Source organism: Poromitra crassiceps (assembly GCF_964638095.1).
Source record: "Poromitra crassiceps genome assembly, chromosome: 3".
NCBI lineage: Eukaryota > Metazoa > Chordata > Actinopteri > Beryciformes > Melamphaidae > Poromitra > Poromitra crassiceps.
Window position 1 is genome coordinate 10,305,270 of NC_139625.1, and position 14,762 is coordinate 10,320,031.

A 14,762-nucleotide genomic window follows, 5' to 3' on the forward strand; every position below is an offset into this window, starting at 1 on the left:
AATTTATTCAATATTTTTTTAATCATTTTCATTTTTTTTTTTAATTTTCGTTTAAATAAAAAGGAAAATCCTTGAAGTCAGATTTTTCTCCTCGCCTCATTGTTACTACTACATGCCCTGCACCCCCGTCGAAACATCAAATCTATTCAAATACTTGTCACTGAAGCTTCAAAGCCCATATGGTATTTGGGGACAGCCCTAAAGTTTCGTCCATCAGGATGTAACATAATGCGTATGTTACATTCTGATGCCATGATAAAACACTTGCTTGTATTATCAATAAATCTTTTCTAAATCCAGAATTTTATTATTTAGAAAAATGACTGTCTGGAAAAAAATTCTGGAAACACATTTTTTCCATACTTTTCCAGACCTGGAAAATACTAAAATCAAATTCCATAGTTCTCCATACTTATAGATAGTTCTCCATATAGAAACCCTGTTTTCATCGATTAATCGGTCGTTTATTTTCTCTAATAATCGACGAGCCGTTTGGTCTATGACAGGGAAAATTTAAATCACATTAGCCTTTATTTCATTTCATTTCAACTGGTATCCTTCAAGTGGTTCACTGTTTACCTTTTGGCTGTGGAATTTCATTCTCTATCAGTCTATAAACTGCATACCCAGGTATTTGAACTAAAAGAAAAGAAAAGTAATTTTTGGGTTCAGCTCGACTTTAAAAAACAACAACACTTCCATTCACAGAGCCTCCCCTGAAACTGTCTGGAGCCCCCCTGCGGAGGCCCGCCTCCCACTTTGAAATCTCTGCTTTAACAGAACCGCAATAATGTTGCATGACCTTCCAGAACTGGCATAAAAAATACAAAACGTGTCGTTCAGAATTCTCAACAGGAATTTTATTGTTGGTAATTTCCATCACATACCTGTAGGACTGCAAAGGGTCAAAACCGAAACGTTAGAGGATGGTAGCACGCATTTACCCAATACTCTACAATCCCTGTTCCTTCATGTTGTCAAGCACAGAGAGCCAAAGTCACGCCTATTTCCGGGTTAGGCATACGAACCAAGGGATTTCATCCCTTTATTTATTATTATTATTATTTTTTTTTTTTTATTCTTCCATAGACATTCCGTAAAATGTTTATAAAAATCATTTTACTGAAACTGAAGATGCCTCTCACCACCTTCTGGGTCAACAGGACGTTCATGCAGGCATCAGAGATGCCTGATTTTTTTACTATTTTTAGAAGCATTTTACAGAATGTCTATGGAAAAATAAATGGCGGATGAAATACATTGGTTCGTACGCTTAACCCGGAAGTGGGTGTGACTTTGGCTCTCTAGTGCCGCCAAGACCCACTAAATCAATCCATGCTGCCTACAAGTGCCCCCTTAAGAAAACTGTTATCCAAACCGTTCTGAACACATTATCAGCGGTCTGGAAGGCTTATGAAGGAAGCCTTTGCTTAGGTCGATGTCAAACTCCCAGAAGACCACGACGTGGATTCCCTAACTACAGTATTTCATCATTGCTAGTTAGCCACTTACACGCATGCCGTTAGTTTTCGAGACGCGCCCTCTGAGCTGTGGCGAACAGAGGCCCATCCCCCCCCCCCCAGATAACACTGGGGATCAGAGAACGAGAAAAATAAAAACACAAATAAAATAAAAATATAACAAAAATAAAAGTAAATTCACAGGAGACGGGCAGTGATCGCCCCGCGTGCATTTCCGCCACATTCAACTCCTCAGTCCGCTCTCTAACGTCCGGTCCCTTCTGAGCCGCACAATGAGTTTTCCCACTGAGCCACATGGGAGGATGGAGGTCCTCAGAGCAAAACACTTGGTTAAAGTCCAGATATAAGACACGTAGCTAATGAGACTTTTGGGGGGGTGGGGGGGAGGGGTCCCCCTTTGCACAGGTGAGACCCGGCGACACTTCTGCTGGGGAGGAGGGTTCAAGTCTTTTGTTTGGTGGGAGGAGCATGTCGCTCCGTTGTAGGTGATACCCAACCCGCTCAATGATGCTTCGTGGTTAAGAGGAGGGGGAGGGGGAGGAGGAGAAGGGGGAGGGGGGGGGAGGTGCCCGGGGTGACACAGGCTCAGGCCGTAGTGAGGAGGTCCTGTATGGCTTTCTGCTGCGGCTCCGTCAGCGTCGATACACACCGCGTCCACAGCCCTCCAGACACCTAGGGGGCAGCAAACCACACAGTCAAAACTTTTTAATAGCTCAGGAGATTATTGAAAACCGACGGCGCAGACACGCCAGCTCCGAGCGTGCAGCCTAGTTGGTGCCCGGCCTTTTGACACCAGACGACATGCTCTGCTTTTTGCTCACAATTTGTACCGACTTCCTGCTCGCGGCTTGATACGATCGCTAAAAATAGACCAGACGGCGAAACTGGCGCTGCAGGGCGGGAGCCGGTGCAGCGCGGCCAATCTGAACGGTCTGATCTGTTAACAAGGGCCCGAAAGGAAACTGCCTGCCCTTCCAGGGCTGGTGTGTTTGCAACGTTAAAGTGAAATGAGTTTGAAAATGTAGGAGACGGGATCCAAGGTAACCTTTATGCAATGTGTCTGGTCATAATTCTAAAGATCACCCGGCCCAACAATAACTTCAAAAGCTAAGAAGCATCCCAACCATCCATCTAGTAGGCTTGGGCCGATATTCAATATGAACAAAATTGCAATTATTGTCAACTCTCACGATATAGAATTTGGGATATTGCCTAGTCACAGTGACTACGTTTACATGCACACAATATTCCGGTTTTGCCCATATTCGGAAAATGACAATATTCCGACTAAATGAACAATCCACTAATATTCCCATTTACATGCAGCCGTAGCTCGCCCTCCCCGACACGTGAGGGAGGGGGGGAGAGAGAGAGATGCAGGTAGGCAGAGCTTTTCTGTTGAGAACAAACAGAGCAGCGCTCTGGTCTGGGCTCTTGGTCCAGTTCAGGAGCTTGCTGCTGGAAAGTTTGGCATTGCGATATTTGCACATCCAAGTCTTTCATAAACAGTGGGCTAGTACGTTATTACCTCGCAGGGGCGCAAGCATTGTGGACTTCCGTGGGCAGACAGAAATGTCTGCTTTTTTTTCCTCGCATGCCAGAGATGATGGATTATATGATTATATCGCCTCTTCTAGCACACATCAGTTGACCACAAACAGGCAACATGCGTCGCAAACTGCAGTAAAAACCCTGATTGAGACGCATATTCTGAATGCGCTGTATACATGATCAAAGAATCCTCCTAAAACCCGAATAATACTGGAATAACCCACGTCTTAATCGGAAAATGCAAAATTCTGAAAAAGGGCAAATTCAGAAAATGCAACTGGCCAGCCTGTCTGGAGTGAGACAAGGAGAAAATCTCTCCCCAGTATTATTTGCACTGTTTATAAATGATTTAGAAGAATACCTGGTCCGAAACCAATGTGAGCCAGCTAGGTGTGACGACGAAGTGATTGATAGTTACATTAAATTATTGGTCCTAATGTATGCGGATGATACCATAGTCATGGCTAGTTCAAAAGGAGGTCTGCAAAAAGCCATCGACCAAATGTGTCTTTTTTGTAAGAAATGGAAATTGAAAATTAATAGTGATAAAACAAAGGTCACAATATTTGGCCATTATAAAATTGATGTAAAAATTTTTATTTTTCACTGTGAGGGACAGGAACTAGAAGCTGTCCATAGCTTCAAATATCTAGGTGTCGTGTTCAATCACAACGGTTCTTTTAAAAAAGCCATTGAAGATCTCTATAAAAGGGCGTCTAAAGCTATGTATGCCCTAATGTGCAAATGTAGAAAGTTTGACCTGCCAATAGACATTAGACTAGAACTCTTTGACAGACTTGTCACACCGGTCATGTTGTATGCTTGTGAAGTGTGGGGTTCTGATAAAGTAGCTGTTTTGGAAAAGCTACACTTGAAGGTCAAAATGTCAACCTGCTCTAACATGGTCTATGGTGAATTGGGAAGATACCCACTGTACATTGACATTAAAAAAAGAATGATTGGCTACTGGGGGAGCCTCCTAAATGGTAAAGAAACCAAACTTAGTAGGAGTATGTACAATTGTTTATTTAATCTGTCTGTTTCGGGCAAATATATTGCACCATGGATAACATCTGTGCAACAAACACTACATGATTGCGGTCTCTCCTACATCTGGCTGGAACAGAAGTGTGATAATATCAAATGGCTTAAGACGCTTGTCGAGCAGAGGCTAAAAGACCAGTTTCTTCAGACCTGGCACTGGGAGCTTCAGAGTATGTCTTCATGTGACTTTTATTGTGAAATTAAGGAGGTTTTCAAATTCGAAAAGTACTTATTTTGTGAAAATGTGAAATCTCGTCAAGCGTTATGTAACCTTAGACTCTCCAACAACAGAATACCAAAGATAATAGGTAGATACAAAGGTCTAGAGAGGAGCAAACGGTTTTGTAATGTGTGTACTGGAGACTTCCTAGGAGACGAATTCCATGTAATTTTTGAATGTAAAAACCAAACTATTGATGAAGCTAGAAAAAAGCTATTGCCTAAATTCTATGTTAACCACCCATCCATGGCCAAATGTATACTTTTATTCCAAACATGCAAGCAAAAGTTACTATATAAACTTGGTGCCTTTTTGATTTCTGCATTACCTCTTTTCAAATAATTGTCTCCTTTTTGTTTTGTTTTGTTTCCTCTTAAGTTATAAGCTATATGTATATGTATACATTTGTGTTTACACATTATGTTTTGTATCCCTGCTGTGAACTGTTTACCATGCACAACAATATTGTTTATGTTTCATGTAATGTACTCCACACCACAATTGTGGTCTAGAGTGAAATAAATGATTGATTAATTGATTGATTGATTGGAATATGCTGTTTACATGACACTTATCAAATTCAGAATATTGTCATTTTCTGAATAATAGTGGAATATTGTGTGCATGTAAACGTAGTCAATTTCTAATCAAAGGATTAAAACAAACTAATGTGGATTTCTTGGTTCATTGAGCAGCGACGGCTCACCTGTACTTGGCGGATGATCTGTGCCAACCGCTTGCTGCATGCGTCCTCGCTCTTCACCGACTCGTTGAAGACGCCCTCTGCGATGATGAGGAAGATTTTGGGGAGGTTGGAGTTGTCTGGTCCCAGGATGATGGGGTTGTTGCTACAGAAGGATAGAGATCTATGGGTTAAAGCTCAGTGGTTCCCAAATTGTGTGCCGCCGCGAGGCAAGTCCAGGTGGGACAAACAAAGACCGCTATAGATTTCTTATGAAACATGTACAATTCTGTCATTATTCTAACTGCATAACTTCCAACTTCCAAATGCAGTCCAGTCCATAACGGAATAAATCTCGAAATTAGGTGCAAAAATGCACCTAAACACTATAAAAAAATAATTTTGAATCGATGACACCCCCGTGCTCTACAGATGAATGGACTATTCCTATCTCTAGCGGGGCTCTAGCATGTGCTGCGCAGGGCTTGAAGTCAAGCAGACCCGAGTGGACGCACACCGACACAGTGGAGGTGCACAGCCACACATGTTCATAGTCAGGGAGGCAAACATGAACTCTTCCAGGTAACGTGGTGCATTCCAACACACAGACAGTATAACAGCGTTGTCAGGGCGCATTTCAAACAATTTCGGGGGAAGGGGGCGAAAGGTAAAGCAATAATTTTACCCCCCCCCCCCCCATGAAGACAGAGGGAGACTTGTGTCGTCAGTTGGTCAGACAGATGGCAGAGTAACATTGTGGATGCAAAGGTATAGGTAGGGACAACAGGTTTAATAACAGAATGTAAATTGCTCTGATATTCTGCTTCAACAATCAGATTGATTAAATGGTGTGTTGCTCCTTTGATGTCATTTTACAAAGTTTCAAATGCATTCTTGAATTATTTTAAGTAAATACAAAGCATTTACAGACTATTTTGCGTGGATATGAATACACAGGTGTGCCTTGAGATTTTGACTTGCCACTTGGTGTGCCTTGGCCACAAAAAGTTCGAAAATCACTGCGGTTAGCTGATAAATCGGGATAACAGTTTCATTGAAAGGTTTATAATAGAGATCTATGAGTTAGCTGATAAATCAGGATAACAGTTTAATTGAGAAGATATTAGTTGGGGTCGTCCACCTCTTATGATGCAGTTGGTTTGATTACATATAATGGAATTGATACAATACTAGCTACTCTCAACCAGCTTGACCAGATCAGTAGTGTGTGTCTGTGTGTAGTAGTGTGTGTAGTGTGTGTCTGTGTGAGGCCGTGATTCTACAATAGCTAAGAGCGGTTAGCCTTTGTAAAATCACTGTAAACCACGGGCCTCGTGGGGCTTATTGCCTCATTTGAAAGCTAGCTTATTTCCTGTCGGCTAACAGGAAGTAAGCTAGGGTCCATTTAGTTAAAGCAATATGCGTCAATGTGCAAATGAACAATGTTTAACTTCCCTCCCTGCTGCCTCGCCAGGGAGCTCCCCCGTTCATTTGCTGGCAAAACTGCTCCAAATGACATCATCATTATGACATCATGCCCATTTTGTAACGATACAAAGCCGGTTGAAAATCAACCTGAACTGATTGTGTTAGAAGCTTCAATCCAAAACAATATATTGCCATCTGCCTTCAAAAACCCATACCTCTGTCAAGCCCTGGCACACAACTACTCAGTGCATTGAAGCACAATTGCCTTATTGTTGGTATTCAAAGTCCTGAGTGGGTTTAGTTACATGGACACACACACACACAAGCCGACGGTCAGTCGCTGTTCCTTTCACACTACACAACTGTCTGTCTTGTAATCGGGAGTCTTTGTGTTGTTGTGGTTTTCACACTATTATGACTGAGCTGCAGGATCACACATGACAAGATATTTCACCAGGAGAACCCCGAGGAGTCCACAAACACAGTCTCACACAGCCGGCTTTATGTTGGGGTTCAAGAGATAATAGTAATTAACTAAGTAAGTAAGATCTAAGATTTGCATAGCGTACTTAAATGCTTTTAAAATTTGTTTTTAAGTGGTGCAGCCGGTTCTATAAGTGACTAGGTGTGTGTGTGTGTGTGTGTGTGCGTGTGTGTGTGTGTGTGTGTGAGCACGGGATGTGTGCACCGAGATGTGTGGACAAGATGTGGATGAGATTTAGCGTAGCCCCCCCCCCCCCCGGTTCAAATGTACAAGGAAGTGAGAGTGGAGTCACAAGGTGCCACGGCTCCAAACTGGTGAAAGACGCACACGCGCGCGCACACACACACACGCGCGCACACGCGCGCGCACACACACACACACACACACACACACACACACACACACACACACACACACACACACACACACACGCACACACACACACGTACGTACGGCTTCGACACCTGTGTGTGATTTTTGGGTTGTGGGACAACGGTCTGCAACAAACCGGCAGAATGGCTCATATACTTTCTCCATCAGACCACTTGGCTGCCTGGCTGTGTCTGACCTCACTGCGCTCTCATTGGCTGTAGCACGTTGATGGCTCTCCTGACACGTGTCTGACCTCACTGCGCTCTCATTGGCTGTAGCACGTCGATGGCTCTCCTGACACGTGTCTGACCTCACTGCGCTCTCATTGGCTGTAGCACGTCGATGGCTCTCCTGACACGTGTCTGACCTCACTGCGCTCTCATTGGCTGTAGCACGTCGATGGCTCTCCTGACACGTGTCTGACCTCACTGCGCTCTCATTGGCTGTATGTAGCACGTCGATGGCTCTCCTGACACGTGTCTGACCTCACTGCGCTCTCATTGGCTGTATGTAGCACGTCGATGGCTCTCCTGACACGTGTCTGACCTCACTGCGCTCTCATTGGCTGTAGCACGTCGATGGCTCTCCTGACACGTGTCTGACCTCACTGCGCTCTCATTGGCTGTAGCACGTTGATGGCTCTCCTGACACGTGTCTGACCTCACTGCGCTCTCATTGGCTGTATGTAGCACGTCGATGGCTCTCCTGACACGTGTCTGACCTCACTGCGCTCTCATTGGCTGTAGCACGTCGATGGCTCTCCTGACATGTGTCTGACCTCACTGCGCTCTCATTGGCTGTAGCACGTCGATGGCTCTCCTGACACGTGTCTGACCTCACTGCGCTCTCATTGGCTGTAGCACGTCGATGGCTCTCCTGACACGTGTCTGACCTCACTGCGCTCTCATTGGCTGTAGCACGTCGATGGCTCTCCTGACACGTGTCTGACCTCACTGCGCTCTCATTGGCTGTATGTAGCACGTCGATGGCTCTCCTGACACGTGTCTGACCTCACTGCGCTCTCATTGGCTGTAGCACGTTGATGGCTCTCCTGACACGTGTCTGACCTCACTGCGCTCTCATTGGCTGTAGCACGTCGATGGCTCTCCTGACACGTGTCTGACCTCACTGCGCTCTCATTGGCTGTATGTAGCACGTCGATGGCTCTCCTGACACGTGTCTGACCTCACTGCGCTCTCATTGGCTGTAGCACGTTGATGGCTCTCCTGACACGTGTCTGACCTCACTGCGCTCTCATTGGCTGTAGCACGTCGATGGCTCTCCTGACACGTGTCTGACCTCACTGCGCTCTCATTGGCTGTAGCACGTTGATGGCTCTCCTGACACGTGTCTGACCTCACTGCGCTCTCATTGGCTGTAGCACGTCGATGGCTCTCCTGACACGTGTCTGACCTCACTGCGCTCTCATTGGCTGTATGTAGCACGTCGATGGCTCTCCTGACACGTGTCTGACCTCACTGCGCTCTTATTGGCTGTAGCACGTTGATGGCTCTCCTGACACGTGTCTGACCTCACTGCGCTCTCATTGGCTGTATGTAGCACGTCGATGGCTCTCCTGACACGTGTCTGACCTCACTGCGCTCTCATTGGCTGTATGTAGCACGTCGATGGCTCTCCTGACACGTGTCTGACCTCACTGCGCTCTCATTGGCTGTAGCACGTTGATGGCTCTCCTGACACGTGTCTGACCTCACTGCGCTCTCATTGGCTGTAGCACGTCGATGGCTCTCCTGACACGTGTCTGACCTCACTGCGCTCTCATTGGCTGTATGTAGCACGTCGATGGCTCTCCTGACACGTGTCTGACCTCACTGCGCTCTCATTGGCTGTATGTAGCACGTCGATGGCTCTCCTGACACGTGTCTGACCTCACTGCGCTCTCATTGGCTGTAGCACGTTGATGGCTCTCCTGACACGTGTCTGACCTCACTGCGCTCTCATTGGCTGTAGCACGTCGATGGCTCTCCTGACACGTGTCTGACCTCACTGCGCTCTCATTGGCTGTAGCACGTTGATGGCTCTCCTGACACGTGTCTGACCTCACTGCGCTCTCATTGGCTGTAGCACGTCGATGGCTCTCCTGACACGTGTCTGACCTCACTGCGCTCTCATTGGCTGTATGTAGCACGTCGATGGCTCTCCTGACACGTGTCTGACCTCACTGCGCTCTTATTGGCTGTAGCACGTTGATGGCTCTCCTGACACGTGTCTGACCTCACTGCGCTCTCATTGGCTGTATGTAGCACGTCGATGGCTCTCCTGACACGTGTCTGACCTCACTGCGCTCTCATTGGCTGTATGTAGCACGTCGATGGCTCTCCTGACACGTGTCTGACCTCACTGCGCTCTCATTGGCTGTAGCACGTTGATGGCTCTCCTGACACGTGTCTGACCTCACTGCGCTCTCATTGGCTGTAGCACGTTGATGGCTCTCCTGACACGTGTCTGACCTCACTGCGCTCTCATTGGCTGTAGCACGTTGATGGCTCTCCTGACACGTGTCTGACCTCACTGCGCTCTCATTGGCTGTAGCACGTCGATGGCTCTCCTGACACGTGTCTGACCTCACTGCGCTCTCATTGGCTGTAGCACGTCGATGGCTCTCCTGACACGTGTCTGACCTCACTGCGCTCTCATTGGCTGTAGCACGTCGACGGCTCTCCTGACACGTGTCTGACCTCACTGCGCTCTCATTGGCTGTAGCACGTCGACGGCTCTCCTGACACGTGTCTGACCTCACTGCGCTCTCATTGGCTGTAGCACATTGATGGCTCTCCTGACACGTGTCTGACCTCACTGCGCTCTCATTGGCTGTAGCACGTTGATGGCTCTCCTGACACGTGTCTGACCTCACTGCGCTCTCATTGGCTGTAGCACGTTGATGGCTCTCCTGACACCACCAGAGATTCAGCCTGCTTGACATCTGTCGGGGGCGTCTGTGACTTATCGGCGAGCTCCCCGCTCGCATCTGTGAACAGTTCACACGTGGCAATCCAGTGCCGATTTGCCTCTGATCTATCTTGTGTTTTGTTGGCGAGCTGCAAAAACTGTCGCCGAGGGCCATCGTGTGTGTAACCTGAACTCTGCTTTAGTGGATGAGAGGATGCTACAGGGACCAGACCTGAAATGTGAGGGTGGGGAACCAATGGCTTTTCCTACCTTTCAATGAGGTCACACAGGAAGTCGAATGTGTGGACCGCCTCCTCCTTGTCCTCGTTGAGTGGCAGCCAGGTGAGCCAGTGGGGGAGGATCTCGTTAACGTTGGCACACTCTGGCCTAAACCTCATCACCTTGCCGACGGCGGAGATGCAGTTCTCGGTGGCGTTGACGTTCTCCTTGGTGCGCGAGTCGGCTGCCTGGATCACGCCCACGAGCAACGGGATGGCCTCTGGACGGACAAGGTAGAGAGGATGGACACTAAAATCATCAAAATCAACGGCAACGTGATCAATTAGTCACTGGATCTATTTTGTTTTTTGAGCAGCATGACCAGGGAAACTCGCCAACATGGACAGTGAAAAGGTGTCAGCCAACAAAAGATGGCCATCTGAACTTTCCTCGCTCAGCTTTCCGTGCATATGTGGATAGCCTGTACCTGTAACTCTAAGGACCAGTGGATAGCCTGTACCTGTACCTCTAAGGGCCAGTGGATAGCCTGTACCTGTAGCTCTAAGGGCCAGTGGCTATTCTGTACCTGTAGCACTAAGGACCAGTGGATAGCCTGTACCTGTAGCACTAAGGGCCAGTGGATAGCCTGTACCTGTAGCTCTAAGGGCCAGTGGATAGCCTGTACCTGTAGCACTAAGGGCCAGTGGATAGCCTGTACCTGTAGCTCTAAGGGCCAGTGGATAGCCTGTACCTGTAGCTCTAAGGGCCAGTGGATAGCCTGTACCTGTAGCTCTAAGGGCCAGTGGATAGCCTGTACCTGTAGCACTAAGGGCCAGTGGATAGCCTGTACCTGTAGCTCTAAGGGCCAGTGGATAGCCTGTACCTGTAGCACTAAGGGCCAGTGGATAGCCTGTACCTGTAGCTCTAAGGGCCAGTGGATAGCCTGTACCTGTAGCTCTAAGGGCCAGTGGATAGCCTGTACCTGTAACTCTAAGGGCCAGTGGCTATTCTGTACCTGTAGCTCTAAGGGCCAGTGGATAGCCTGTACCTGTAGCTCTAAGGGCCAGTGGATAGCCTGTACCTGTAGCTCTAAGGGCCAGTGGATAGCCTGTACCTGTAGCACTAAGGGCCAGTGGATAGCCTGTACCTGTAGCTCTAAGGGCCAGTGGATAGCCTGTACCTGTAGCTCTAAGGGCCAGTGGATAGCCTGTACCTGTAGCACTAAGGGCCAGTGGATAGCCTGTACCTGTAGCTCTAAGGGCCAGTGGATAGCCTGTACCTGTAGCTCTAAGGGCCAGTGGATAGCCTGTACCTGTACCTCTAAGGGCCAGTGGATAGCCTGTACCTGTAGCTCTAAGGGCCAGTGGATAGCCTGTACCTGTACCTCTAAGGGCCAGTGGATAGCCTGTACCTGTACCTCTAAGGGCCAGTGGCTAAGCAGTACCTGTAGCTCTAAGGGCCAGTGGCTATTCTGTACCTGTAACTCTAAGGGCCAGTGGCTAAGCAGTACCTGTAGCACTAAGGGCCAGTGGATAGCCTGTACCTGTAGCACTAAGGGCCAGTGGATAGCCTGTACCTGTACCTCTAAGGGCCAGTGGATAGCCTGTACCTGTAGCTCTAAGGGCCAGTGGCTATTCTGTACCTGTAACTCTAAGGGCCAGTGGCTAAGCAGTACCTGTAGCTCTAAGGGCCAGTGGATAGCCTGTACCTGTAGCTCTAAGGGCCAGTGGCTAAGCTGTACCTGTACAGAAGGGCCGGTAGCTCTCCCCTCCATATTGAGCCATGACGCCGACACCGTAGGCGGCCGCCTGCCGGACCTCTGGGCTGGTGTCACACAGGGACTGCAGCATCGGTCGCAGGAAGTACTCGGCGTATTTGAAAGAGGAGGGGCTGCAGTGCTCCACCACGTCATCAAAGATGCACAGACCCCATTGTCTGTCCGCCCACGGCCTGTTGGGACACTGCAGAGAAAGGCAGAGGTTAAGTCACTACTCAGCAATTCCATGACTCTTCCGCAACTTTCAATAATCAAGTTGGAGAACATCGGTTAATTTGGTTTATTTGGTTCTAAAGGGGTGAGCAGTCTGGTTTCTAGTGACAGACAGTTGAGCGGAAAACCATCAAATGCAATCAATGTACTGTACAAAAAAACATTCTGCTATATTCCTGAAAAGTGCCCATTTAAAAAAAAAAAAAAAAAAACTCTCGTAACGGGACAAGCCCCGTCTTTTATTGTCACACGAACACCACAACACATGCATGCGGCCACAACACACTCATGCTGACGGTGGCCGGTGAAAAGTGTCCTCTGCATTTAACCCATCCAGGCATGTCCTTTCCTCCGGGGGGCAGGCCAGGAGCAGTGGTCGCTTTCTCATACAGCGCCCGGGGACCAACTTCAGATGTTGTCGTCACTGGTCGGATGACGATGACGATCTGATCTTCTGCATGTTTTTAGTGGGGGGGTTATATACGGAGGAACCCCCTGGGGGAGCACGGGGAGAACATGCAAACTCCACACAGAGAGAAAGGCCCTTACGACGAGATACCCCACCTGGGCAGTAGGCACTGAGGATATGGGGGGGAACACAACCACAGCGCCCACAGTGTCCCAGGCGAGAATCGAACTCAGGACCTTCTGACTGTGAGGCGACAGCTCTACCACTGAGCCACCGTGCCCCCATTTGTGTAAAAAATAAATCCTTGATACTGTATTTCGAGAGAAATACAGTCTATGATACTGTATTTAGAGAAATGTCCTGTCTTGAGTGTAAATGGCAGATCTACCTTCTAGGGCATTCACAGACTAGTCGACTAGTCGACTAGTAAAACCACTAGTCGACACTGTGCTTAGTAGTCGACTAGTCGTTTTAGCAAAAAAAAAAAAAAAAAAAAATGTTTTTTTTTTTTTTTTATATCTTTAAGAAAGAACATACATGGACTATCATATCCCATATCCCCCACAAAGAACATCAAAACACAACAAAACAAAACAAGAAAACTGCATAAAATACACAATAATCCAAGAACAAACAAGACTATTGGACAAACAACCAAACAAAAACAATGCATTCAAAGTAAATACATAGATCTTGCCCTGTTGGCAGCTAGGAAATGCATAGCTTTAAATTGGAAAGCATCCAATCCCCCAGCTGTAGTTCACTGGTGGAATGAACTCTCAAGCTACCATACGTTGGATAACATTTACTACAAGAAATTTACTACAAGAATCAGATTCTTAGACATCCCCAAAATATGGCAACCACATACAGAGTTTGACTTTAAGAACTTTTTACCCCAGTGTCATTAGGCTTATCAGGATAGGAGCTGAATGCATTGTTTTTGTTTGGTTGTTTGTCCAATAGTCTTGTTTGTTCTTGGATTATTGTGTATCTTATGCAGTTTTCTTGTTTTGTTTTGTTGTGTTTTGATGTTCTTTGTGGGGGATATGGGATATGATAGTCCATGTATGTCGTGTAAATACCTCATGTTCTTTCTTAAAGATTAAAAAAAAAAAAAAAAAAAAAAAAAATTTTTTTTTTTTAATTAAAAAAAAATTAAAAACGGTTAGTCGACTAGTCGACTACCTTTAGGGACGACTAGTCGACTAGTAAAATTCACTAGTCGTGAATGCCCTACTACCTTCTAGGGGTGTCACGGTACACAAAAGTCACGGTTCGGTACGTACCTCGGTTTTGGGGTCACGGTTCGGTACGAATACGGCACGGTACGAAAACGGGGAAAAAAAGCAACAAATCCCAAATTCTGTTTTTTTCCCTTTGAATATGTCTGAATTCTGCTTTTTACGCTATTTTTACCATCAGAAATAGTGTCTAATATGTGGGAATGAATAAATGTCCACTATTTAATAAGATCTAGGCAATCCACACAAAAAGGTTTTACTCTAGAGCAGTGATTTTCAAAGTGTGGGGTGCGCCTCCCTCTCAGATGTCTGTATTCCAGCTGTTTGACAGGGCAAAGGCATTTCCCCCCACTTTAAATCTTTATTGTACACAAGTTTGTAAACAGAGCGCATGTGTGGAGTAGCCTAATACTCCCACCAACCCCTCCCCCTGTTGTATTTGTTTTATGTAGCATTTGCGTTTGATGTAAGCACTAATTTGGAATCCTATCTAAAAGCGGCCACTAGGCGGCAGTGTTTCTTTAGTCAACGTCAAAATACCTACATGTTCAGAAGAATAAAACGGCAGAAGAAGAAAAACTTCTAACCCTGTTGAAAGATACCCCCACTGTCTGACAGACAACGGGGTGGGTTTCACTTTCCCAGTAAGTACGGGAAAGAACCCTGTCAGCGCCTTAACGTTATTGGATGTGAGTTTTGTTTAGCATAATATGATTACTAGGGGTGCA

The 14,762-nt window shown here is 46.8% G+C and overlaps 1 protein-coding gene across 1 annotated transcript in view; it reads right to left on the bottom strand.

Annotated features, from left to right (window-relative positions):
- Positions 1-448: 448 nt before the first annotated feature.
- The window catches only part of kpnb3 (karyopherin (importin) beta 3), a 51,370-nt gene continuing 37,056 nt past the window's right edge, over positions 449-14,762 (bottom strand). The window contains exons 23-26 of the mRNA XM_083633432.1: positions 12,133-12,352; positions 10,443-10,671; positions 5,003-5,144; positions 449-2,153 (exon numbers count right to left, since the gene is read on the bottom strand). Coding sequence (XP_083489558.1) covers positions 2,067-2,153; positions 5,003-5,144; positions 10,443-10,671; positions 12,133-12,352 — 678 coding nt within the window. The 3' untranslated portion in view covers positions 449-2,066. The remainder of the gene's footprint in view (positions 2,154-5,002; positions 5,145-10,442; positions 10,672-12,132; positions 12,353-14,762) is intronic.